Source organism: Aythya ferina (genome assembly GCF_964211825.1).
Source record: "Aythya ferina genome assembly, chromosome: 1".
In the NCBI taxonomy this organism is placed as follows: Eukaryota; Metazoa; Chordata; class Aves; order Anseriformes; family Anatidae; genus Aythya; species Aythya ferina.
In genome coordinates this window covers 124,249,468-124,273,521 of record NC_140296.1, presented here as the reverse complement: position 1 = coordinate 124,273,521, position 24,054 = coordinate 124,249,468, and the positions used below count along the sequence as shown (strand labels likewise).

Sequence of the window (24,054 nt, the reverse complement as noted above, 5' to 3'; positions counted from 1 at the left end):
ATAAAATTAAAAGAAGATTAGAGCAGTCCAGAGGTGGTGATGATAACTCTTAGACAGCCAGTTTGACTTCCATTTGATGAGAAATTAAAAAGTGCAGAATTATTTTACTCGAGGGAGGAGGCAGAGGAAGTTTATGACACATGTAGTGATTTGTAGGAAAGAGGTGATTTACATTCATACAGAAGCAGAGACTGCTGCAAAGCCAGCTGACTTTATTCAGGGATTTAGACAAGTGTAGGACATCAGACTGTTGTGAAATTGGAAGATAGAGCAGCTTAGATGGAATGCATTGGAAACACCTCACTTACTGCTCAGTGGAAGGTTCTTGGTGTTCTCTGTATCTTGTGCTATGCTTTGAGCGCTCAGTCTGCTTGGAAACTGAGGAAGCCTAGAGTTTCTTACAACAAGGACTGTTTGTAAGTCTGTTTGACTGTAACTGGGCTTGATGGGTTAGTTTATGTGTTTTTGTAGCTAACAATCAAAGGACGCTGCTTTGCTGATTCAAAGCTGTAGCAGCTTTGATGGTTTATTGATAGTGAGAGGGGACAGAAGTAACAGCAGTGGAACAGGTCACTTAGACCAAACATGTTAAAGACATATGTTTCAAAATGAGAAATGATATAAAATAGGGCCAATCTGATTTAGGGTCAAATTTACTAAGGTACTATGTTTACAAGGATGACCAGAAAAAAACTCAAAAGCAGAAGCCTAAAAGGGGTTGGAAGTGAATGGTCTTTAAGGTCCCTTCCAACCCAAACCATTCTATGACTGTGATTCTATGCTTCAGAAAGAACTATCTGCCCAGTCATAGAAGTTCCCAAAGGAATCAAGAAATGATCATACAGTATGATCTTACAGCCACTGTGTGGCTGTTTTTTCAGATAATATAACTATCAGTTAGGAGGGCACAGGACATAGTAAACATGGGACCAAGATATTTTGTTTCCTGAAGGTCCTCAAAAATTAATGCTGGCCATGTGCAGAACAGCTGTAAAGTACATTGTGTTTGAGCATTTGTGAAATTGTTTTTTCCATTCTATGAGCACTTGTCCATAGAATGCTGGTACTGAAATAATGCAAAGCTGGTAGTGAATAACACATCATTTAAGGATGCTATGATAAAGGATGATGATTTTGCTCAAAAAAGTGTAGCAGGAAAATTTTCATTTGCTTAGCTTTGATTGAATGTATGTAATACAAGAGCAAATAAACAGAGTGGCAACATCCTCTGCATTACATCTCAACCACGGAGTTTTCAAAGATTTATGTAGGAAAACAGCATGTGAAATCCAGTCAATTGAAATTCAGTGCAATGTATTTTTTAAAGTCAGACTTAAAGATGTGACCTTCAAATCACAGTTCTATTTTTAATTGTAATTACTTTTTAATGGGAAAAAGACTCACTTCATTTTGAGTCTTTCAAAATGTTTATTTGGATAATGTTGTTGCAACTAACTTGGATTTAACTGAAGCTAGTGAATTTGATTAACTCTAGGGGAGAATGGAGGTGACAATAGCAATAAGTTTTAACACTATTTCAGAATAATCTTAGGTTAATTCTAAGGTAAGAGTTTTAACTCTGACGTTTTTCCCTCTTTCTGATTTAAATGAAAATCCAGCTGTATGATGGTAACTCAAGATATTTGTATAGCCCACAGCATGAAATTGTATGATTAGTTCTGTATAGTCCAAAAGAGTCCTTCCTCCGAGTAACTTCAGCAGCAAAGGCATCTGAGGTAGCCTTGGTCCCAGTTCAGTGCCATCCCAAGAAGACTTCATCTGATCCACCAATGAAGAGGAGTGCCTGTAGGATTTAAATATGCATCTGGAAGTCTGTGATCCTATACTTCTGGAGAAAAATGCCTGTAATGACAGCATCTTTCCCCTCCTTACAAATACAGTGGGAATTAATGTAGTTGCTATTACTTAGGACAAAAATCATGTCAGCAAAAGGAAGAAATCATGTCTATGGGGAATCCCTAGGCCTGGAATATAAGGATACAAAAAATCAAACAGTTTTCTGACTAGTCACCTGACTCAGTAATGTACAAGTGTAGGCCAGTCATAATGGAGGTCTCTGTATCCAACAGAACAGAGAAAATCCACTGAAAATCTAGAGGAAATGATGGAACAACTGTGCCTGATCTGCATACATGATAAACCCAGTATCAGTTCAGAGGTTTTGTCTGTGTTCATTAAAACAAAAGCTCATTAATTAGGTGGTAATGATATGTCACTGACTTCATCATACAAATAAATCTCAAAGAGCACTGGTTATTGTGGTGTGCTCTGAGTGTTGCTTCAACAGAGATCATTCAAACAAGACTCTGAAACACAAGTATTATACTAATGGAAAGTAGAACACATATACAAACTCCTGGAGAACAAATAGGAAAAAATCATTCGGTGTATTAAGAAACGTCTTGAATGTATTAAAATGAAGAGGGTGTCACGTATGCCAGACCCTCATGACGTAAGATTGAAAGAGACAGATAAAGAGGATGGTGAAGGAGCAGGAAAGCAGAATGAGTGATGTGTTATTGCACTCACTATCAGAAAGAAAAACACACAGGATGTTCTTATCCCAAGGGCACTTGCTTTGAAGCCATAATATGACATTAATGGAAGTGGAAGGTCCTTAAAAAGAGATTAGAGAACAGTCTGAGCAATTTAAATTGGATCTAAAAGACTGACAGAAGCAGACAGTTCTTCACAGCATTCTACTAGCAATAAGAAGAGTGCTAATACAGCTGGATTACAATATACACATAAAAATGCCACTGGCCTTGAATGACAAAGTCAGTATGCTACCTAATATTATTCCACAGCAATCAAAACCCACATTTCTAGTATACATTCAAGTGTAATGCATAGCCAGGAGCATGTCTGAAGTTTTCCTCTGTATCAGCCCATGTAGGACATGCATCACTGCTCAAAGGGACACTCTAGAGTCAGCCTCTGATGGGCTTGCAACAGGGGCCAAAGGAAGACAATAAAAGGCAGAGGTATGTCCTCTGTAATCAGACTGGTTAACCTGACCTCAATCCCAAGAAAAACAATGGGAAAACAAGAGTTAGGGGTTGAGGATGAATTAATACAAAATTACAGGACAGACACATAATTGCTACCAGTCAGTAAGGCTTTGAGAAATAAGGGTCTTGTTAATACAAGTTTGGTTGTCAAACACAACCCTTTGGAATTGAAATACCAAGGCTTTACATTTAATGTAAAGCATCCTCCTAAAGGTTTACCAGCAGATTTCTAAAAGCAAACCATCCATTCACAGAGAATTCCTCAAGGCTCAGTAAACAACTCAGCTATCCAATATGTCCTTCAGTACTCTGGCAGCAAACACAGAAGTGCTGCTGGGAGAACTTGCAGAAAACAAATGGATTAATGTAAGGGTAAATAACAACAAAGACAAATCATTCCCCCTAGGTTGCTCTCTCACATCTGGGTTTAATGTGGTAAAATTCAGACTTACGTGTTAAGGCATAAGAAATTCCTGCCACAGGCACAGAAAGGGTATCACATCCTGTAAAGCATTACAGGCAATTCACTGCAGCCTTTCCACCATGGTAAGGAAGGCTAATGTGACTTGTTCATGTATAAATGAAGAAGTAATAAGTATATGTAAATGTGGGACTTTTTTTCCACTGTCTGGTTGAGGCTGAAAATGTGTCAAAAAGGATGAGTAACTGGACAAGATACAGAAATAAACCAGATAAAGTATCTTAGGAACTAAATTTACTCTGTTTAAATTACCAAGATAAGACTGAGGAATAATTTATCAATGTGCATAAACACCTCACTGAGAGATATGATGGACTTTAAAATCTAATAGAACAAGGCCAAATAGAGACCAGTGGAACTAAAGGCTAGTTAAAAATTCAAACTAGAAATAAGAGACGATCTGTGACAGGAGCTGTGACCTGCCATAGACTGTACTAATAAAGAAAAAGCTCTGCTAGGTAGCACATCTGCTGGGGATAATAAATCTTGTTCAACTCAAGTATGCTGGCAAGCACAGCCCTTCAGAAGTGAAATACCCAGGCTTTACATCTAATGTAAAGCATGCCTTAGATGAATCAAGATTACTCTCCTGAATGTGATATACATTTACATGGTTTATTATACAAAGGATTGTAAACTGCACAATCATTTAGCAAGTGGCTCTATTTTAACATTTTTGAGGTTCATATTAAGGTTTTGTCTCTATACAGACAAAAGCAGCAGCACATGTACAGGGAGAGCTCATTGTCAGTGCTATTGGATGGTGCTCTCTAGTGTACTCTATATGCTTCTATCTGTAGCTGGAGCCACCATATGAAAGGACCAGTGTGGACACCTAGTCTATACCCAATGCCATAGTTGCTTTGTTTTCCACTTTTAACAAACACAATATGAACTAATCCATTGCACACATGGGCCCAGGGAACTGTGTTTACTAATGGTGAAGAATCTATCGTCAGAAATCCTGACTGAGTAAACGATGCTTTAATACTCTTGGGATGTCAACATACCACACAATAACTGTTATGGCAAAATATCTAAGAGCCTAAAATAGGGTTCTTTTTATTAATTTAAGTCTAAATTTAGTTCTAAGTGGTATATTGTGAATTGTCCAATTATTAAAGCTATTAGTAGAGCCAGTAGCTATCCTACAAGCTCAGTGTTTTTAGGCACCATAATCCACATCTGATTGAAATGTCTCTTCTGGGAGGTGTTTAATGCCATCTTTGCCCATCTGTGCAGAGATCTAATCAATATATGAGGCTCTCTGCACCAATTTGCTGTCACTTTCCAGTAACAACTCTTTATAGTCAGTCTATTCAAAGTCCCAACAGGATCTGAAACTGCCTTCAGCAATTCTTCCTGAACGACTAAGTTTCATACCAGCCTAAGTTAATACCTGTTTTGAAATTATCTTGCTCTCTATTTCACAACGCAGTTGTTTTCAGTACACCATTTTAATTGTCCAACCGGCCTATATAGTTCAACAGACACAAAATTGATTAGATAAGCGCTTAGGTTTAAAAGTCTGGAGAGATGTATGTCATCTAAGGAAACACTCCCTTCTTTAAGGCCTCACAGAATCCAATAAGTTGAAGCCAATTCATATTTGATTTTTTCTAATTATTTAATTATTTTCTTAAATTTTGGTTGAACAGCATAAGGCAGTTTTTCACAAAGTCTGAGGTCAATCAGATTTCTAGGCATTCTTTACAAGGCATAATTTACTTGAGTGTGTCCTTTATCTGCTAACCATTTGGACAGAACATTTTTCAGCATGTACATCTTTGCCTCAGTGACTAGAAGAGCTATCTCATTTTTTACTCATGAGCCTGCCAAAGTTTACAGCTTCCAGTATAATCACAACTTGAAAATAGTCCATCTAAGGATGCTCTGCTCCATGACCCTGTGACTGCACACTTTTGCCTTCGCAAGAGCCTTCTCAAAACCCTACTGAATCACAACAATTTTATTCTGAGACAGAAAGAGAAGCCCATCAGCTGTTTGTTCAAAAATGTGGATTTGTTCTATCAAAGAAGATGTTAAGAAAAGAGGGGCTGTAACAGCAGACTATTGGAGCTGTTACTGATAAACTGGACAAAGAGGTAGGGAAGAAGCTTCAGTGCAGGAGGCCTGAGCTCATGCTGTACCCTTGCCATACTGTTCTATAGCTTATGGGAGAGCCTGTGTCTGGGGAAAGCAAGTCCATGAACCAGCGAAACAAACAGAATTAGCTTTACTCAATACACGCTTCTAAAAAAATCACAGTCCACCAGTGAATGAGAATGCGTATCTAGCTGGCTCACGGTTCTGTGCCAGGCCTCATGCTATCCAGTTCAGATGAAATGATCACTGAGATAAAAATGTTATTTCTATACAGAAATCCACACAAACACCCTGAACAAAATATATATAACAGTTCCTCTAAAAGGTTTGTATTCTAAGTACATAATATACTAGCAGACAATAAAAAAAAAATAACTCTTATGAGTTAGTGGGATAATATCACTGAAAAGAAACAAATTCAAACTATATGAAATTATAAAGCAGAACACACTATCCTCACCAGCCACTGACCCTGCTGGCAAAGACAACCATGGAAAGGAATTCAGGATAATGGAGCCACAAGTTCACAGGGATTGCATTGTCTGTCACACACACCACCTGGTCAGTGATTTCAGACACTTAGTGGCTGCTGCCTCCAGTGTCTGGCAGGGAGGCTTCCTAACACCTTTCTCACTCCTGCTGATTGCTTTCTACTAAGAAACCATTGAAGTGATTGTATGAAAAGTGAGCAGCCACAGAACTGCTGTGTTCCAGGAAGTTAATTTCTGCAGTAAGGTTTTCTTCAGTCTTAGATTCTGGTTGTTCAGAAAAGTGTTCTCTGGAGATGCTGGAGGATGGAGGTTTGTGAGGTAAACTCATTACTCCTGTGGCTAAGGAAAGCTTCCTGAATGTAATGAGCTACAAGGGGCTACAATGAGCTACAATGTGAAGTAGGTGTGCTCACAGATTTGGCATTTACCTGCTATTCATAAGTTTGATGTTGAAATGAAGTGAAAAAATGCACAAATATCAAATATGCTTGACAGCCAACACCACATAATGGTGGTCATATCAGATATGCACTGCTCCCTTGTAGCACCTGCTATTCCTATCCAGTCCTGTTCTTCCCCCCAACTCTTTCTTGGTGCTATAAGCCAGGAAGCCTGGATCAGTGTGCTTTACATTTTGATATAGCTATCCTTCAGTACCAGACAAGAAAATAAAATAAAAAAAAAAGACATTCTTCCCTATTTTGGAATCCTCAACAAACACATTACTGCAATATATTGTGAATATCCCATTCTTTTTTCTTTCCAAGGTGACAAAGCATGAGGGAATAAATTTAAAAATATATTTATTCTGAAACACTTTTAGCAATACAAATTAAAGCTAAATCTGTCTATGACTTGCCCAATTCTGCCAGTATACTCCTGAAAAGCAAAATAGCATTGAAAGACAGAAACCTCAGAGCCAGCAATTGCAGAATTCCTCTACACTAGGGTCGACACCTGCACTCAATAACTCCAAGTAAAATGTCTTTGGCAGACCCAAATTAGGTACCTAGAGCTAAAGAGTGCAGTTTTCAAAACTGCCAAGAAGAATCTTTTACTTTGTTTTGACTGATGTTTATGCATTTACCGAGAACAGACAGAAACCAAACTGCAGTTCACACATGTGAATGCTGACCCAATATCTGCAAAGTCTGTGTCATGGGCAGCCTCTAGTTTGGTTAGTCTATCCCAGACAGAGGGAATTACACAAACAAACATGCTTGTGATCCTCTTTTCATTCATTAGTGTTCTTCTGATTTCAGAATCTTTCAGATTTCAGTTTGGGATCCAAGTTTTATGTCATGACCAGAAATGGGCAACTAATTTGCTGCATATTTGGCATATTTTCATTTGTTAACCTTAAATCTAATCCTTCTATTTGAGAATGTACTGGATAGTCTAAACACACAATGAATAGTGCATTAGATAGCACAGTCAAATGCACGACAGGATATAGAGTATTAATAAAGGATCAGAAGACCAGAATGCCAGAATATTATCCATAAACCAGTGAGCAGAATTTATCAACTGAATTAGTGAATGTGTTGTTAGTATCATTTTATCAGTTCACAAATACCATTGCCATCTATTATTTATCTATTATTTGCCCAACGGCCACACATTATTTTTCTTCATTATTCAATCTGCTTTAGTTTGATCCTATATAAGCTGAAAACTGTGGAAAAAAAATATGGCCTGTATGGAAAATTGCTGTGGGATTGCAAAACCTGTAGAGCTTGCCAAAGACAATGAACTCTAAAAACTGTTTTCCTTGTTTATGTGTTCTCTCCAGACCCTCTTGTTTATGTAAGGGCTTAATATATGATCAAATTACCTTGCGTCAGCCAAGCTGTGGTAATTGTGTGTGTGTGCACTTTTGGCCTGTAGCGAATACAAGAAAATTTAACTTAGTTTAAACCCCTTCCACTGCAGGCAAACCTTACACAAATTACTTTCACTGCAAGGTGGACCTAAATTGCCTGCAGTGATATGCTAAATCCTAGGAGCCTGACTGTTTGTCCAAGACCCAGGATTGTGAAAGGCACCCCTCCCCAGGCAGCCTGGAGGCGCTCCAGGACAGCTTTTCTTTTTTTTCTATGAGTATCTTGCACAGGTATGCCTTAACAGCAACAAAGAACTTACCTGCCATGCCTCAACCTTCTTAATGTCTGCACAGGATCCGTTAGTGAAGAGCCCTTTCCCAGGGGTACAGGTATATATATCCTGCAAAGCGTGGGCAATAGAATATACTGCCAAATACACGTTATAGGATATCCGCAAGTGTGTGTAGTCCATGTATGGTGTCTCCACACTGGTGATGTTCTCATCCCCTGTGCATGGAGGTCGAAAGGCAGTTGTACTGTTTCCAATGCCCAAGCCCTCTTCATGGGCCTTGTGGAAGGAAGCTGAAGCTGGAGAATTTTTGGACCCATCGGGGAGATAGCAGTTAAATGTCTCCTCCCAAAATTCCTTGGCAAAGCCATTGTTGGTGGATTTCTTGGGATGCACCTTTTGCAGGAACTCACGAAAGCCTGGGATCTGTCCTGCCTTCAGTGCAAACCCAATGGTGCTGCCAATGACACGGAAGAACTCTGGCATGGCTATCAGGGAAGAGCTGGCCCAGGCCTCACTTGCCAGCCAGATCTTGCCAGTGATGTTTCGCCTGACGATCTCTTTGATGAGTGGTTCCAGGTCCGGGCCACTGGAGAAAACAACAATCACTCTTGCTGTGGAGTTCTGGATGACCTCCACCACCTGCTGGATCTCTTCTTCGTCCGAATACTGGGAGATGAGCTCACTAAAATCGATGCAGATGTCTCTCTCCTCCGCCTCCTCCCGAAACTTTTCAATCCCTGGCCGTCCATAGTCATCATCAGCTGCAATTGTCCCCACCCAGTTCCAGCGGAAGTACTCGATGATGTCTGCCATCGCGGTGGCCTGATGCTCGTCGTTGGGGATTGTGCGGAGGAAGGACTTAAACTGGTTCTTATTGCTCAAAAGACGACTGGATGAGGCATAGCTGACCTGCAAGAGCACAGCAGACAAGTAAACGAGACCATGAAGTGAACTGCCTGGGAATAAAATGCCAACATTTGCGTAGATTAACTGTCAACCTGTACAGCCTCAGATGGGATGAACGGAAGACTGGCACCACATGGTCAGCCATGTTCTCTTGGCCTGTGGTTGCACACGATCTAAGAGACTATGTACTTGTACCTCTGGATGTCCTACAGAGACACACAGGGAGAAGCAGCTGCTCAGACCTCAGTGGATGGAGCAAGTGTGTGCCCTCCTGTAAGGCCAAGGGTCAGAGGGAGCATGACTCTGACACCATCCTGGGAGAATGATGAGGAGGTGAGCCATGGGTGGCACTGATTCTCCTGTCACCTCTGTCCCCATCCTTAAACAGGCTCCATCAGGAACCATAGGAATATTTACATAGGCCATATTTACAACCCCTGCCAGCTGAAGTAAGGATGTGATATGCATCAGTGGCCTTGACCCTGAGGAGTGTTGAGGTAATGCTAGTCATTACCTTAGCATGATTTCCCGATTGCCGGACATAATCAGCAAAGAAGCCAGTAGACATTCCTCACTCTATGAGCCACCATGTTTTGCCATCAAAATGGGATTTTATTTCCTTTACTAAAACTATCAAGAAATGTTTTCTTTTTTGTATGCAGAACAAGTGCCATATGCTTTTAAGATATAATTTGGATGTTCTGTAAGTAGGGAAACAATAAAACCCAAAACAGAATAGTTTAAAGATATGAAGAAGTTTTAAGTCTCACTTATCTTTGCATTTTGAGATTGGTATCTGAACTCTTTAGGACTGCCTCTCACTTTGAAAAGTCTTCTATAAACAGTTCATTTTGTACAAAGTGGAAATTTACATAAAACCTTATCTCTTCCTTAAAATCTGGCATTTAGTGCTTCTGCAAGAAGAAAGAAAAGAAGGAGGTTTCCTAGTGCAGTTTCAAGGGCCACAGGAACATATTGTCCTTTCACAGAGCTGTGCTCTCCCCTGGACAGGCTCCTACCCAGAACTACCCTTATCTCCTGCAACCTCATGCCAGAAGGTACAAGCAAAGTACCCCAATCCCGCAGGTGCTGTAAGAGGTGAATTTCCTCTCCAGGGTTATTTGTGTTCCAGAGCAAGGCCTGGATTCTCCAAGGGAGGTGACCTTAGACGAAGTCACAGTGGCTTCCCTGTTTAGACCTTAGCAGTGCCCATTGGTTTGGGAACTTCAGCAAATGTCCTGGCATCTCTTTTAAATGTGAAAAAGTCTATCTTTAATGAGTCCCCTTATTCTTGACCACTAGCAATTTAATAGGGTACACTGAAGTAAGATACTAAGAAATAGGACAGAAGCTGTAACATTTTCGGTTTCTATGTCAACAGGATGAGTAATGAGCCTTAGATTAACTGTAAAATATACTTCCATCTTATACTGAAATGTAGGGTTTATTAAACATGGATTTGCTAATGGCTTGCAGTAAATGGCAGTGATAATGCATATTCTAATGCTCCCCAACAACTCCCAGTTTAAAAGCCTGCTTTCTGTTGTCAGACTCCAGCCACCTGTCTGAAATTTCATTCCACATTGCGAACTGAACCTACTGACCTCTACCCATTTCTGTAACCACTAGATAAAGGCTACTTCCTTATAGCATAAACATCATTCCCTGTTCAAAGAAAAACTCCGAGAACTGCAAACATCTATTAGGTATAGTCAAACCCACCGACCCTTCTCAGTAGCCCTCGTTAACCTGGTAACATGTTCTGTAAATTAACAGTATGACTTAAAATGCCACCACAGTGTTTATTACACGCCACCTTCCAATGCTGCTCTGGGCAATATCTAGATGTTGGTTGTAGCTTAAACCATTCTTTCCTGCTCAGACACCCAATGTCCATTTCTTCAGATTCCTGCAAGGGAATCAGGCTAATAAGAACACTAAGTAGACAAGATATATTACAGTGCACCAGGCAGGCAAAAATTCTTCCTTCTTCATTTGTGGTATAGATGGGAATTAGAACCCTGGCTGAAATAATGATATATCCTTTCAGGGCAGAGTAAGAGAACAGTGTGATGCAATCTTGTCACAAGGCCTTCTGTAAGCTCTGGCACCAACACTCATTTTAGAATGGGAACAAGAAACGTTAGGCTATGCAAGGCAACACCTAAATGCATAAAGCCAAGCACTTTTCAGAAGTTGTCTTCAGTGTGGAAACCTAAAATCAACAACAGCAACATTAGGCTATAATATGCCAGCCTCTAATTTTGCTTAGGGTCTTGGCAGAGCAACAGCTTTGTCAAACAAAAGTGTGGGACTGTGGTTACTGTCCCTGGTCCCAACAGAGTCAGCAAACTGCATGAAGGATGCTATGGCACAGCAGCTGGCACAACTACACTGCCACGCAGATGACCCAGGAACAAGTTGGGACATACGCACATACTCTCACAAACCATGTTTTGGAGTCCCTAGGTCAAAGAAAGGCAGGCCAGCCCAGAACAACCCTTCACAGCACCTGATCAGCAGAAACAACAACTTTACAGATCACCTACTTGAATAATCAGAGATACTGACAGAGGTAAGTGTGTCTGGCAATGAATGAGGTCTGCCTTACCAAGCTCCATGCAAGGTGGGCATAACTAGAAAGTGACCACAGTGAAACAACATCACAACTAAGCTGTCATAGTTGGCACCTGACAATGACTTGTCTAAATTACCAGTGGTCACAGGCTAAACTGCTCATCCTCTACCCTTCTAAACCTCTACTTTCCTCCTAGGCTACAATATTGCTGTTGGCTGGATGTCATTACTGGCTGCCTGGCAATCTTTTTTTGGGGGGAATTACAAATTTCTAGCAAGAAATAGTTCTCCCATAAGAAAACAATCACATATTTTGTATTGACCTTCTCCTTGAGGGTCTATGTGAAGTGGCAAAAATCTAACTAGCCATGGAGGTTGAACTTTGCTTGAGCCCTTCTGGTGGGTGGCAGAGAGTGGAACGGAGGACCTGGCACAGCCTCTGAATATGCTTGTACTGGTCCAAATATGTATCTGACACATCTGAGACCAAAGGCTCGTATCTGTTACTAATAAAAGTATTCATTTTGATGTGACACAGTACATTTGGAGGTAAATAAGGCTGTTTTCTGTTATATAAACCATTGTCCCACTCTGAAAGACAGTGCTTCCCATCATTGCCTTGCCCCTTAACCCTCCTAGGATGTATTCAGTTACTGTATACAGTTAGGGCCTCTCCATTTCCAAACCTTCTTATGTTTGAAACAGAGACAGAGCACATAAGCAGCAGTGTGGTTCTCCATCCTTGTTCTGTAATGTACCCCTCTCCAAACAGCAATATCCCCAGCTGCGCCATACACCTGGCAGCACTGCAGAGCAGAGAGGCAGGCCACACCTGTAATCTAAGCAAGACAAGTGAAAGCATACCTGAGGTATGTAAAAGAGTCCCAGCAGATTGGCCACGGCGGTGGAGACCCCAGAGCCGGTTGCCCCCACGACTGCAATGGTGGAAGGGATATGTTCTGAGCAGTTGCAGAATTCATCCAGGTTCAAGGAGTCTATCTTGTTCTGAGCCACAAAACTCAGAGTGGCCTCAAGGGCTTTAGAGACTGTATTGCAAGTGTCAAATATCCTGTATCCCAAGGTCATGTTGGGAAGGAGATTTGGGCTACTGTTTATTTCTTCTATGGCAAAGATCATAGCCTGGAGCCAGCGGAAGCCTCGGAAATTATACCTGGGAGAGTGAAACAAAAATAACACAGAGTGAGAAGGAGGGAAACAGAGGAGATGAGACCAGGGCTGAGACAAGGGGAAAATGAAAGATTCTCGACACAGAAGGCAAAAGCAGCTTACACTATTCATCTCAGTCTCGCATCCGGCTGAATTCAGAAACTTTTGCTTTTGTCTGTTCAGTGGTTATAAGAAAGGTTTGCATATGCGAAAAGATTTTGTTCTGCTTTTCAACACATCATTTTGGGAGCTCAGTTAAGAGGTCGTGAGGATAAGATGACCTTTTCTAAGTTCCTTAAATTCTGGGAAAGTCAAAAGAGAACATGCCTGGAGGGTTGGTTCTCCTGAGGACACTGGGCCTGGATCTCATGATTCTTCAGAAAATGCTCTAACACAGAGCTTCTCCTGCCAGATTTCCTTCCAGCCTGCCTCCTCTGACACATTTCTGAATGCAGATGGCAGTGTCTGCTAAGCCTGACCACGATGCTGTCAGGAACTTGGGCTCAGGGATACCTAATGTGCCAGTGCCTGGTGGCTTTAGGCAGGCAATGTGAGATAAGCCACAGCACTGGCATGCTGCTGGATGCTCTGCTCAGGAAAATTTAGTCATCTGTAACACTGGGCCTCATATCACCACTTCACACTGTGAGAGAGGGCACAGCCAACCTGTTTATATCAGCAAACAGAGATATGTTATAAGCATAAATCCTAGTGTAACTTGTTAACTTGCTAATTAGGTACTTCATTGTTCTCATTGAAACAATAATATTCTCTTTATTATGGTGTTTTCATACATCTGCTTTAGACACAAGCTCAGAAGTTGCCACCAGAGCTGGCCTGTAAAACTGAAACGCTGTTTTTTGAAGCTTTCTCTGTTCTCTGAAGTGGAGAAGCTGTGTTTTCTGACATGGAATAGGAGCTGATGTTGGGTGAGTGACTAACCCAAAACAGAGAGAGGCTTCTTCATGGAAAGCAGCAGGAAGAAAGTAACTTTGTCATGTGCTATTCTCTTACAGTAAAAGCTGTAAAACTCTGAAAGCAACCAGTAGTGTGTCTATTAAGCTGCTACATTTTAGGATAACTCAGCTGGAATGGCTAACTCATCTATGAATTGACACTTGCCTTTCCTTGTAATGCACTATAGATCAGGTTAGCAGCTGGCTTACAGTTTAGTGTTGAGTTGCAGTTGGAAACAGGAAGGTTTCAAAGCTGTTATGCTTGAGATTAATTGGAAAAATTGATGGGATCCAGAACAGGATGAGCCTGGGGAAATGGTTGACCCTAGAATAGATTCTATATAAAAAGGTAGATTTTGGGTTTCAAGTAAGTGCTATTTTGAAATGCTTTTCCATACCAAGGTGAAGGTTTCTAAAAACGAGGTTCATAAAATCATGGCCTTTCAATTTCTGAGATATATGACATTTTTTAATTACTGGATTAAATGAATTGCTTCCAAAATTTATGTTTCCCATGACTGATTTCTTCCAAGCTGAATGAACATACCAAAATTACTGCTTTTCTAAGAGTTTTATCTGACTTATCTGGACTCAGAAATTCTCAAGATATCACATCTAAGGTTCATCTTTAGGTCCTAAAAAACTTAATTTATCCAACTTCATTTCACCAGAAATCTTTGGATAATTTCCAAAAGATGTTCTGCTCTGACGCTGTACTTCAAACAACAGACAGCATGGTTTCAGCACAAATCTCTTGAGCAACTTCAGGTCAGAAAGGTTGAGGCCAATAAAAATCCTTAGTTATAATGTATGACCAAAGGGACAGCTAGCTTTACTAAGATCACCCTTTAGAAAATGGACACCATTTAGAGCATGGGAATGTGGGTTACATTTAGAAGTTGGTCATTTAGATTTTTTTGTTCTCTAGTTCCAAACCATTAAGGAGTGAAAGGCAATGGGAGAGCTCTGAAATAAAAGGGCAAGTCTCAGAGTGAATGAGGCAGTCAAAGTACAAAAACCAAATGTGCTGGGCATACCAAGCTGCCTCACACTGTCTCTAATGAACTCTGGGAATCATAATGGCAGCAAGAAGGGGTTTTATGGTACTTCTTTTTAAAAATCTAAATCTGTGCACAGATATTTTTAACTAAAATGAAAATAGGATTTGAAACAAGGAACAATATTCAGGCTTCTGGTGTAAAACAGAAAAAAATAAAACATTTTTATATATTTAAAGGGAAAACTGTCGAGAAGTTGGGAAGTACAACTGTAAGGATTTTCACACACTCTAGTATGTGTAAACATAAGTATAAGCGAGTTCACATTAAATTATAGAAGTGGATAAAAAAAGTTAGATTGAGTTTTCTGTCCCTTTGACAGCAATTCATTTTAAATGATTAAAATGCTGCAATATTTCAGGTGGTATTGTCAAAAGCAGTAAGAATTGAACTGTCTTCTTCTTGATTTCAAAGAATGCTTGTTATTCCATATGGCATGTGTATCACTCAGATGCAGAGTGACTAGATTTTAGATTTCAAACGAGTGCCATTTTAAAATACTTTAAGATATGTTTCCATTACCAAGGTGAAGATTTCTAAAGATAAGCTTCATGAGATTGTGAACTTTCAATCTCTGAGTTACGTGACTGAGATATAACAGACCCATGATACACAACTGCTTTTCTTTTCCTTTCTGACATACGTGTATGTTCCTGATGAATATTTATTTATAGCATTAGGCCTGCACTTCATTTGCTTGAGATTGGGTTGGCTTTCTTTTGGAGGGGAAAGGAAGGGAAGGAAGCCTTGTCTAGGAGCTAGATTCCAAATGTGTTTGAAATACTTTTGATAATTTAGCTCATACTAACATGGACAGCAGGCATGCAGTTCTTTCCAGTTGCACCTCTAGTAATAGCAGCATCGGCAGATTAGCAGAAGAGGATCAGATGGGATGGAGACAAACACATCTCACTCCATCTTTTCTAATACCTCTTAGATCTTCAGACAAGGTCTCATTTGTTAACTGAGAGTATTCTATCAGTACTATAGAGATAACACTGATAAAGTCAGATGAACGCAGTGACACTAAACTTGTTTTACTGAAGCAAGATTTCAGGATTCCTTCAATCTCCATGAATGGAAATTGTGTGGATAAATACTTTTCCATTGTACTGTAAGAATCCAACAAAAGGTTGCAAATAGGTTACTTCTGGCTTGGCGTGTATGTGAATTATGGGTAAAAATGGCCTTTGAACTTGGCAGCAGGTTACACAGATCCAGCTGACCTCTTGTTGACCTGCTGTGACTAATATTACTAGTCACTGTTATATTCTTTCAACCATGCAGAAATTTGACTGGTAATTTCCACAAAGAAAATACAACATGCAAAGCATTTACTAATAGAAGCAGACCTTTCATTAGACTTCTAGAATCTTTAAATAGATACTGGTATTGTTTTAGTGGGAAATAAGCAGACTCCAAAACTTATTTTCTGACATGTTATTTTTACAGGAGCATTGACTTAGTCTTGTACTTTAGCATTTCTGAGATGTGCAGCTATGAAAAATGGGCATCAAGCTCTAAATGGAAGTTTACTGTAAATAATTCAGTGCCCAAAGGTATAGAATTGAATTTTTATGTACACTCAGTTCTTTAAATGCTTCCGCTATCATGACCATTCTCCCACCTTTCCCTCAGACCCAGAGCAATCCACTGTTCTTTCAGTTCCCAGGCAGGAACACAAAAAAGGAAAAAGATATCAGGAAAAAAATCTTCCACAAATCTTAATCTTAATCTTCACATCCCCAGAGGAAAGATTATTTTTGCAGCAGTCCATGTTGCTAGACAAGATTGCAAACAAGATTTTTTGCTAGACTAGATTGCTAGATGATATTGCAAACAACATCTTACTAATTCCCATAGGTTTCTTTCTAGTTGGTATAAATGTGTCTGTCCAGGGATGCTCAGGATGCACATGCTCCTCCTGTCATGGGTTTATGATGGGACGCTGCTCAAGCTGTTCTCTAAGTTTCTCCATCTGTAAGATGAAGCCAAAGCTAATAAATGCACAGGGGAATGTCAGAAAGGATGAAGGATTGCAGAGCCTAATGACTGCAAGAAACCCTGAAGAGAAACCTGAAATAGTGATTGTTTGTCTGGTTCTTGATAGAACAGCTCACATTATCTGGATCCAGCAGGAAAAGGGAGATGTGCTAGTTTCCATGAAGGAAAGACAGCTTCATGTGAATTCATGACCTTCATTTATCAAAACCTGCAAGGCATGTAACTGAGACCTATACAATATGAAGGAAAAGGAGAAAGCAATGTGAAACATTGCTAAACAGCTAAAAACTTCCACTTACTCTCCCATATCTGACATAGTTTTTGTTCAAGAATGGTGGCAAAGGCTGCATATGCCTCTTCACTCATACCAGTACTCCTCTTGCTGTAGTGGTTGTACACACATACTAATTTCTCTGTCCTCTCTAGATTTCCAGTACATTAATTACATGTTATTGCTGCTACTACCACTGCTATTACTAAGATATGCAAAGGGGAGACCTTCAGTCATTTGTCAGATTCCTGCAGTCAGGAGGTATAACGAGTTGCTTACCACCCTTAAAAGTTAGAACTTTGGTGAAGGGAATTAATTGTGCAAGCCAAAGCTCAGGAGGCTGAGAAGGAGGATAGAAGAGAAAGAAGAAAAGGAAGTAACTTGCTATTGGAGGGGAAAGAGAAGATCTAAATAGCATAGTAAGCATACAGTTCTGCATTTGGATTATCAAACACATCCACAAGAGAGAGTGCATCGGGGTAGCATTAAAACTCTGTTCTCTCAGACATGCTGACCCAGTGAGCTCAAGTGTCCTGGAGACCTGCAGTATGAAGCCATACACTATGACACCAGGACGATGTCTCACCATGCAGTGTTTCACAGCTCAAAGGCTGTCACAGTGTGGGACCTTGTCTAGATCTCTGATCAGAATAAAGGAAATATTCACAAAAAATCACAACCTTGTTACACCATATTGGCTATGCTGTATCTCAAAACAGTGAAGGTATGTGCACATTGCAAACAGTCCATTACAGTGAGAAAAATCCATGGGTATGACCAATCTGTGCCCAATGTATGACCAATATATAAAATATATTGTTATACTATCAATAACATTGCTAACAATAACACTAACAACACTACCACCACTAAAACTGCTGATCTACCTGGCATCAAGAAAGGACAGAGAAATCAGGTTATGAACAGGCCTCTGTTGGTGCTGATAGGGAACAGGGGTCAGGGATCGCTTGTGCTGCAATCAGGCTCTGTCTCCAACCGTACACATCAGATATGCATCAGCAAATGTTATAAGGAAAGTTGCTGTGACAGCACCTGAGGTACACAAAGACAGAAGGTGTATTTATATCAAATGCGGGACACTTGATTGTTTAAACAATAAACCCTGTAACTAATTCTGAAGCACAGGAAACACATTGCTCTCACTCCTCTATGACATTTGGTGTGGAAAAATCATGAGAAAGTTTACAGTTTGGATTCTATAACCCCTTGCTCAAAATGCAAAGATGCATTTTCAGTATCAGCATGAATCAGCATGAAAGGAACTATGAACAGGTCATTACTGTTCCCTTTTCCTTTCACTGCTGGGTTATGGGAACAGTTTTTCAAATAGTCATGTGCAAGGTACGCACAGTAGGTTTGTATGCTGAGATGGGGATATAAGCACAGTACTGCAACAGTATGAAGATTGTGAAAATCGAAAGAGTGGAGGGAAAACTGTCCTACCCATTTTGAGAGGCCCTGTTCAGGAGTATAGGTATGGCACTGAACAGAGTTACATGCGTGGAAAAAAGTCCAAACAGCACAGATCAGGTTAAATGGTTCTCAGATGAAAGGAAAGCCACATTTTCATAAATCATTTGATACTGAACTCCAGAAGACACAGAGGACAAACCACCTGTAGAGTTTCAGTGGGACCCTTATTTTTTTTCCTGAACTTGAGGCAAGGAGCCTGTCATGGTCTGATGACTTGTTGCTGTTATTGCCTAATGGTGGAGAGAATTATGAAAGAGAGAGGAGAGAGGATGCCCACAGACTACTGACCTGGGTCTAATTTTCCTAATGGATATGTGACATATTTTCCTATTCAATAAAGAGATTAAAGGCCATCTAAAAAAGGGATGGATATAAAATGAATTAGACTCAGCTTTGAAAAGATACAGTACCACTGAAGAAAGCTCAGGGAAGTGTGAAAAGGGCAGCCAAAGTATCAAACAGATTCTGCACTGTTGGTTTTACCAGATGTTGCCATGCTTATGCTACTTTAGTGGATTTGCCATCCTACAAAAGTCTCTACAAGACTGGGGAGATTTGACTTTGGGAAGAAACTGAAGCCTATAATTTTATTGTCCAGAAAGTATGAGTTTCATTTTTCTGGACTAACCAACTGCCCAGAACTGAGGAAACTGAATTGTGATATGAAAGACTCTAGCTCATGACTTGGAGAATGTATTGAGTCTGCACGCACAACCCTGCCCCAGGTTACTACCTAATAATAGGGCCCAAAACCAAAAAGGACCACCTTTTGGTTGTGGTCCTGTCTTGTGAGATCTCTGTGCAATTCCAGACAGAGGAATCTTCTGCTTGAGATAGCAAATCATTTCAGGAAAAATATCTGCTTTCAATTTAATATGCACTAATAACAAAAACCTCACCACAGCACACAAACTGTCTCATGGATTAAATATCTTCATTAAAATCTGATGACCAGTCTCAAAAGGTCTGCCCAACCTAACCATTTTTGAATTAAACCTTTCCTGGAAATAGGCATTTATTGGTGAAGATGTACAATGAAAGAGCTTTGAGCTACCTCTAGACAAATTGCTCCTGTTGTAGTTGCTACTACCTCTTCAGCTAGATTTTTGTCTTCCATTAAGTATTCTTTTGCATTATGCTACCAACTCATAACTTGTCCAATTCCTTGAAGAAATATGGAAAATGGCATAAGTGCCTCTTCAGTCAACTCCTTCATTTTGTGCCTGCAGCTTCTTGGTGCAGAGGTAAGAGGAACATAGATTTTACCCATGGAAATTTCATGTGGAGTATGCCTCTTGGCAGATCAAATGCCACCTATAAGGAGCTCACATTGTGTCCGTAAAACAGCTGGTCTACTTTTTCAGGATATGCTTGTTGTTGGCAGTGCTGCCTAGTTAACAAATCTTTTGGAAACCCACATTTGCAGTACTTCTGAGGGAACATTCTCCTGTGATGCATTCTAATAATATGTCCTTGTCAAGACTGTCACTGAGGCTGACCCAATGCTAGCAGAAATGAATGCTATATTCAGTTTGCAAATACTGGCATGTGCTGCCTGTCACATGGAGCAGGTAAAGAAGACAATGAGTTGAAATATTCCATCACTTCTCAGCATTCCAGTTTTAAATTGCTGCATCCAGGAAAGAAAGAATACTAATACAAGCTACATCTTGCTCCATGAAGTAGACATTCTACACATATTTAGTTTTTGATTTTTGTGTACACGGACTTAAGAAGGCAAAAGAACCCCTATTTAATTACTCTCCTTTCTGTGTGCTCCCTATGAGAACATCTGGGTATGCTCTCATAACCTGGATGGATACATTCTGCTGAATATTTCAGTAGGAGACTGCACCTGGAATCTGTGAGCATCGCAGGAATGTTGTCAGTTATTCTTCATTACCATTGCAACAGAACTGAACTAGGATGAGAAGTCCAAATAATTCTAGATATATAATTTATTACATATGATTCCAAAAGAGGTCCTATGACACTGAAGTGCTTTCCCATGCAAGGTCATGACAAAATTCCCTATCAACTGTTTTTTTCGCTGTATGTATGTATTTCAATTGCAATCAGTTTCTGTCAGTTCCCAATTGTTATGTGTATTATGTGCAGAGCTGTAAAGTGTCTCGTGTTTCATCATAAAAATGCCTACACTTCAATAAGAGAAGCTGTTTTTATGTGCATTTCTCCCTCCAGGGTTAACTGACAAAGATTTAGACAAAATCTATATGTACTGTTTACACAGAAGAAGAAGACTGAGTGAGGAAAAGCTGAGTAAAGAGTTCAAGTCTGGGCTTTGTAAATGTCCTAAGGGGACAGCTATGTGTTCAGTGGGATTTTTTCAAAAGCAGTGACCTATGCCGCTCTCACCTATTCACTTGTTTAGGAAACCAAACAGTTTGTAAAGATGAGAGGCAGACTGTAAATGAAACTCCAAATCTGATATCTGAGCTATTTTATCATGTATGACTGTAATCAAATGAACTTAAAGGTACTACATGTGATTTTCTGTCTGTCTGCTAGGAAAACTAGTTTTTGGATACTATTCAAACATCCACTGTGAATGGCCAGATAGATCAGTATATTCCTGGTTTGGCAATGTTGAGTAATGCAGGGATTGCCCTCTTTTACTATCCAAATATTACTTGTGATACTCTTTTAAAATACACACTTCAGTCTTCACATTTTTTTTTCCTATTATTTACACCATATCTTTCCATTACCTTGTACAGCAGGTCTCTACAAGCACTGGATTACAGACTATATGTATACAGTTTATAGCATATCACTTGCAGTTAGCTGTAGTACTCCCCCACCAAAACTTTTTTGTTTTCTCTTTTTGTGGCTTACCTTATACACTCTACTGATTCAGGTCTTGACTTTAGATCCTGGTCTTTAGCAGCCACTCCAAAATGGATGGGGAACAATCCACCAAGAATAATGTCTCCCTTCTTCTGTGCCCGTTGGTTTGGCCCATAGGCAGCAGTGTTCCACATAAATAGCAAAAGAATCAAACAGCAGCTATATAAAGTCATTGTTCCTATTTTCACCAGGGGTTATAGGATGTGAAATTGGAAAATATGACGTACAAAAGCAGATGTTGCAACGTCCAAGCTTTTCTTTTCCTTAATACAGCACAAGGAGGATTTGGGACACATGACTGCAGGGAAGTAAGCAACAAGGTGGAAGCCACAATGCTGGTATTTCTCCTTCTCTCTTCTCCATTGCAAAACAGCAATTCAGCAGTCCTTGTTTCTTCATGGCCAAAGCATTACAGAGGGCCCATCTCTGAGAACTGCAAAAGAAAGAAATGAGAAGTGATCCCAGCTACACACCAGGGCCCTGTGATTCCAGGGTGGTTCTACTTTGACAAAGAAACCTCTCAGTATGCCACCCTCCAAGGCTGTCCCCACTCAGCAACCTGCCCAGGACACATACCAACTTTGAAAGAGGTTCAGGCACCACAGGGATCCCAGCCATGTCTCCTCAAACAAGTGTCAGGGATTCTCTCAGATGCCCTAACTCTCTATCACACCTGTGAAGTGTATTACTAAACCTACCCACGATTCTACATGACTATGGCCACAGAAGACCCTGCAGAACTTGCAATCAGACCTCAATGTACAGAGCACATTGTAGGAGATGCTTGGATGGGAAAGCTGGAAATATGGAAAAACCAAATGTGTATTAGGAACCAAAACCTTCTCTTAAGCAAATAACTAGGATAAAGTTTTGGTGTATTTCCATCCTATCCTTTCCATTGATCACTCTTTACTTTCTGTTTTGAACTTATTCTTGCTAAAAATGAAACAAGGTCAGAAGAAAGACATCTAAAGCAAGAATAACTTCCAGGGAAGCATCTGAAGTCAAGATACTTCTCCATAATTAATTGGGAAGGCTTGAAAAGTTCAGTCAGCATGTCACTCCAGGTTTACCTGAAGTGGTTTGAAGCTTGTGCCCTACTAGGACAAGAAATACCGCAGCTTCTCTGTGCTCAATACATTTTCCCTTCAGCACATCTACAGGCCTGCCAAAAGAAGAGCTAACTTAATTATGGCATACAAAAATGGCAGTGGCTCTAAGGGAGGAGGGGACAAGAAAATTCATCATAAATGGCTCTTCTGCCTATTGGGTACAGGTGCAAAAACTAGCAGTAAAACTCTGAAGTTGGCCAGTTTTCAGTCTACCCTGCTAATCCTGAAGATGATTTAAATTTCTGAAGCAAATCATCAAGACTTTTCAAGTGCTGAGAATATTTTTATAAGGATGGTTTATAATGCAGTAGATATACCTAGAGGATTTGACCTCTACCCAGGTCAAAAGAGGAGCTATTGCAGGGAAACACTATTATCACAGGGGTTCTTCTACTACTCAGCCCTAATGATTGTGCATGCTTTATAACCACCAAGCACATGCAAATATTTCACACATTTTGGTTAAAATGAAGGTCCAGAAACAGCAGTCAACAAAAGAAGAGAGACAAAGCTCACATCATTCTCATGCCTCTGCAGTCAGCACACTTGGAGGGCTGGGTATATGCTGCTCTTATCTGTTCTAAACTATGCTTTGGTCCTGGCTTAAACAAACACATTTTTATTGGCAAGGAGAATCAAACCTTTGTCTAGAGATCAAAATACAGCTAGGCAAAAGATTTTCTACCAGGAAATGTGGAGTCACATTGAAACATCTTGTAGGAACATACTGGGTTTTGTATGAAAAAAGACATATTTCATGTTCACAGAATCAAAGGGACTCAGTCCAGAGTCTGAAACTCCCATTTTTGGCAAACCTGACAGCTAGATCTCTATTGCTGAGTGGGCATTTCATCTCCATCCCCCAAATCTGAAACATGTGCATGAAATGTCCAGCTGCTGCTGACACTGTCAGCTAGAAAACACTTTGGGACATTATTCTGGCAAGCAACTGGAGTTATGTCACACTGCTCTATTCAGGGTGCAATATATCTTCCCACCTGGCTGAGGCTAAGTCTGCCAGCTCCTATGGGACATGTTACTGAAAGGCAAGCAATCACTGCAGTCAGCTGCAGACTCGTTTCATTCTGCTCTGGTTCACAAAGGCCTCCTGCTGTCTGATGCCCCATGGAAGTATTTACAATCATCTACAGAATGGATATCTGGTCTCATGGCAGGAGAAAAGGTATTTTGTCTGCCTGCTACAGAACAGAGCTATATGCAATGACCTTGGCACATTGCCAGCCTTCCTGTGCATACAGTCAAGCACCTAACAAATGTTCAGCAAGCTCTGTGCTTAAGGAGCACATCAAATACACTGCAGATGGGGAGGGATGTCAGGTATACTATGCACACTCTCTACTGCCCATCGCCACTCCCTGCCCAATTGAAAGAACCGCTTAGGAAAGTTCACACCTG

The 24,054-nt window shown here is 40.3% G+C and overlaps 1 protein-coding gene across 1 annotated transcript in view; it reads right to left on the bottom strand.

Moving 5' to 3' along the window:
- CASR (calcium sensing receptor) overlaps window positions 1-24,054 on the bottom strand; it is a 73,013-nt gene that overhangs the window by 16,021 nt on the left and 32,938 nt on the right. Inside the window, exons 2-4 of the mRNA XM_084501174.1 lie at window positions 21,515-21,959; window positions 12,573-12,879; window positions 8,253-9,134 (exon numbers count right to left, since the gene is read on the bottom strand). Of these exons, the coding sequence (XP_084357300.1) occupies window positions 8,253-9,134; window positions 12,573-12,879; window positions 21,515-21,699 (1,374 nt within the window). The 5' untranslated portion in view covers window positions 21,700-21,959. The remainder of the gene's footprint in view (window positions 1-8,252; window positions 9,135-12,572; window positions 12,880-21,514; window positions 21,960-24,054) is intronic.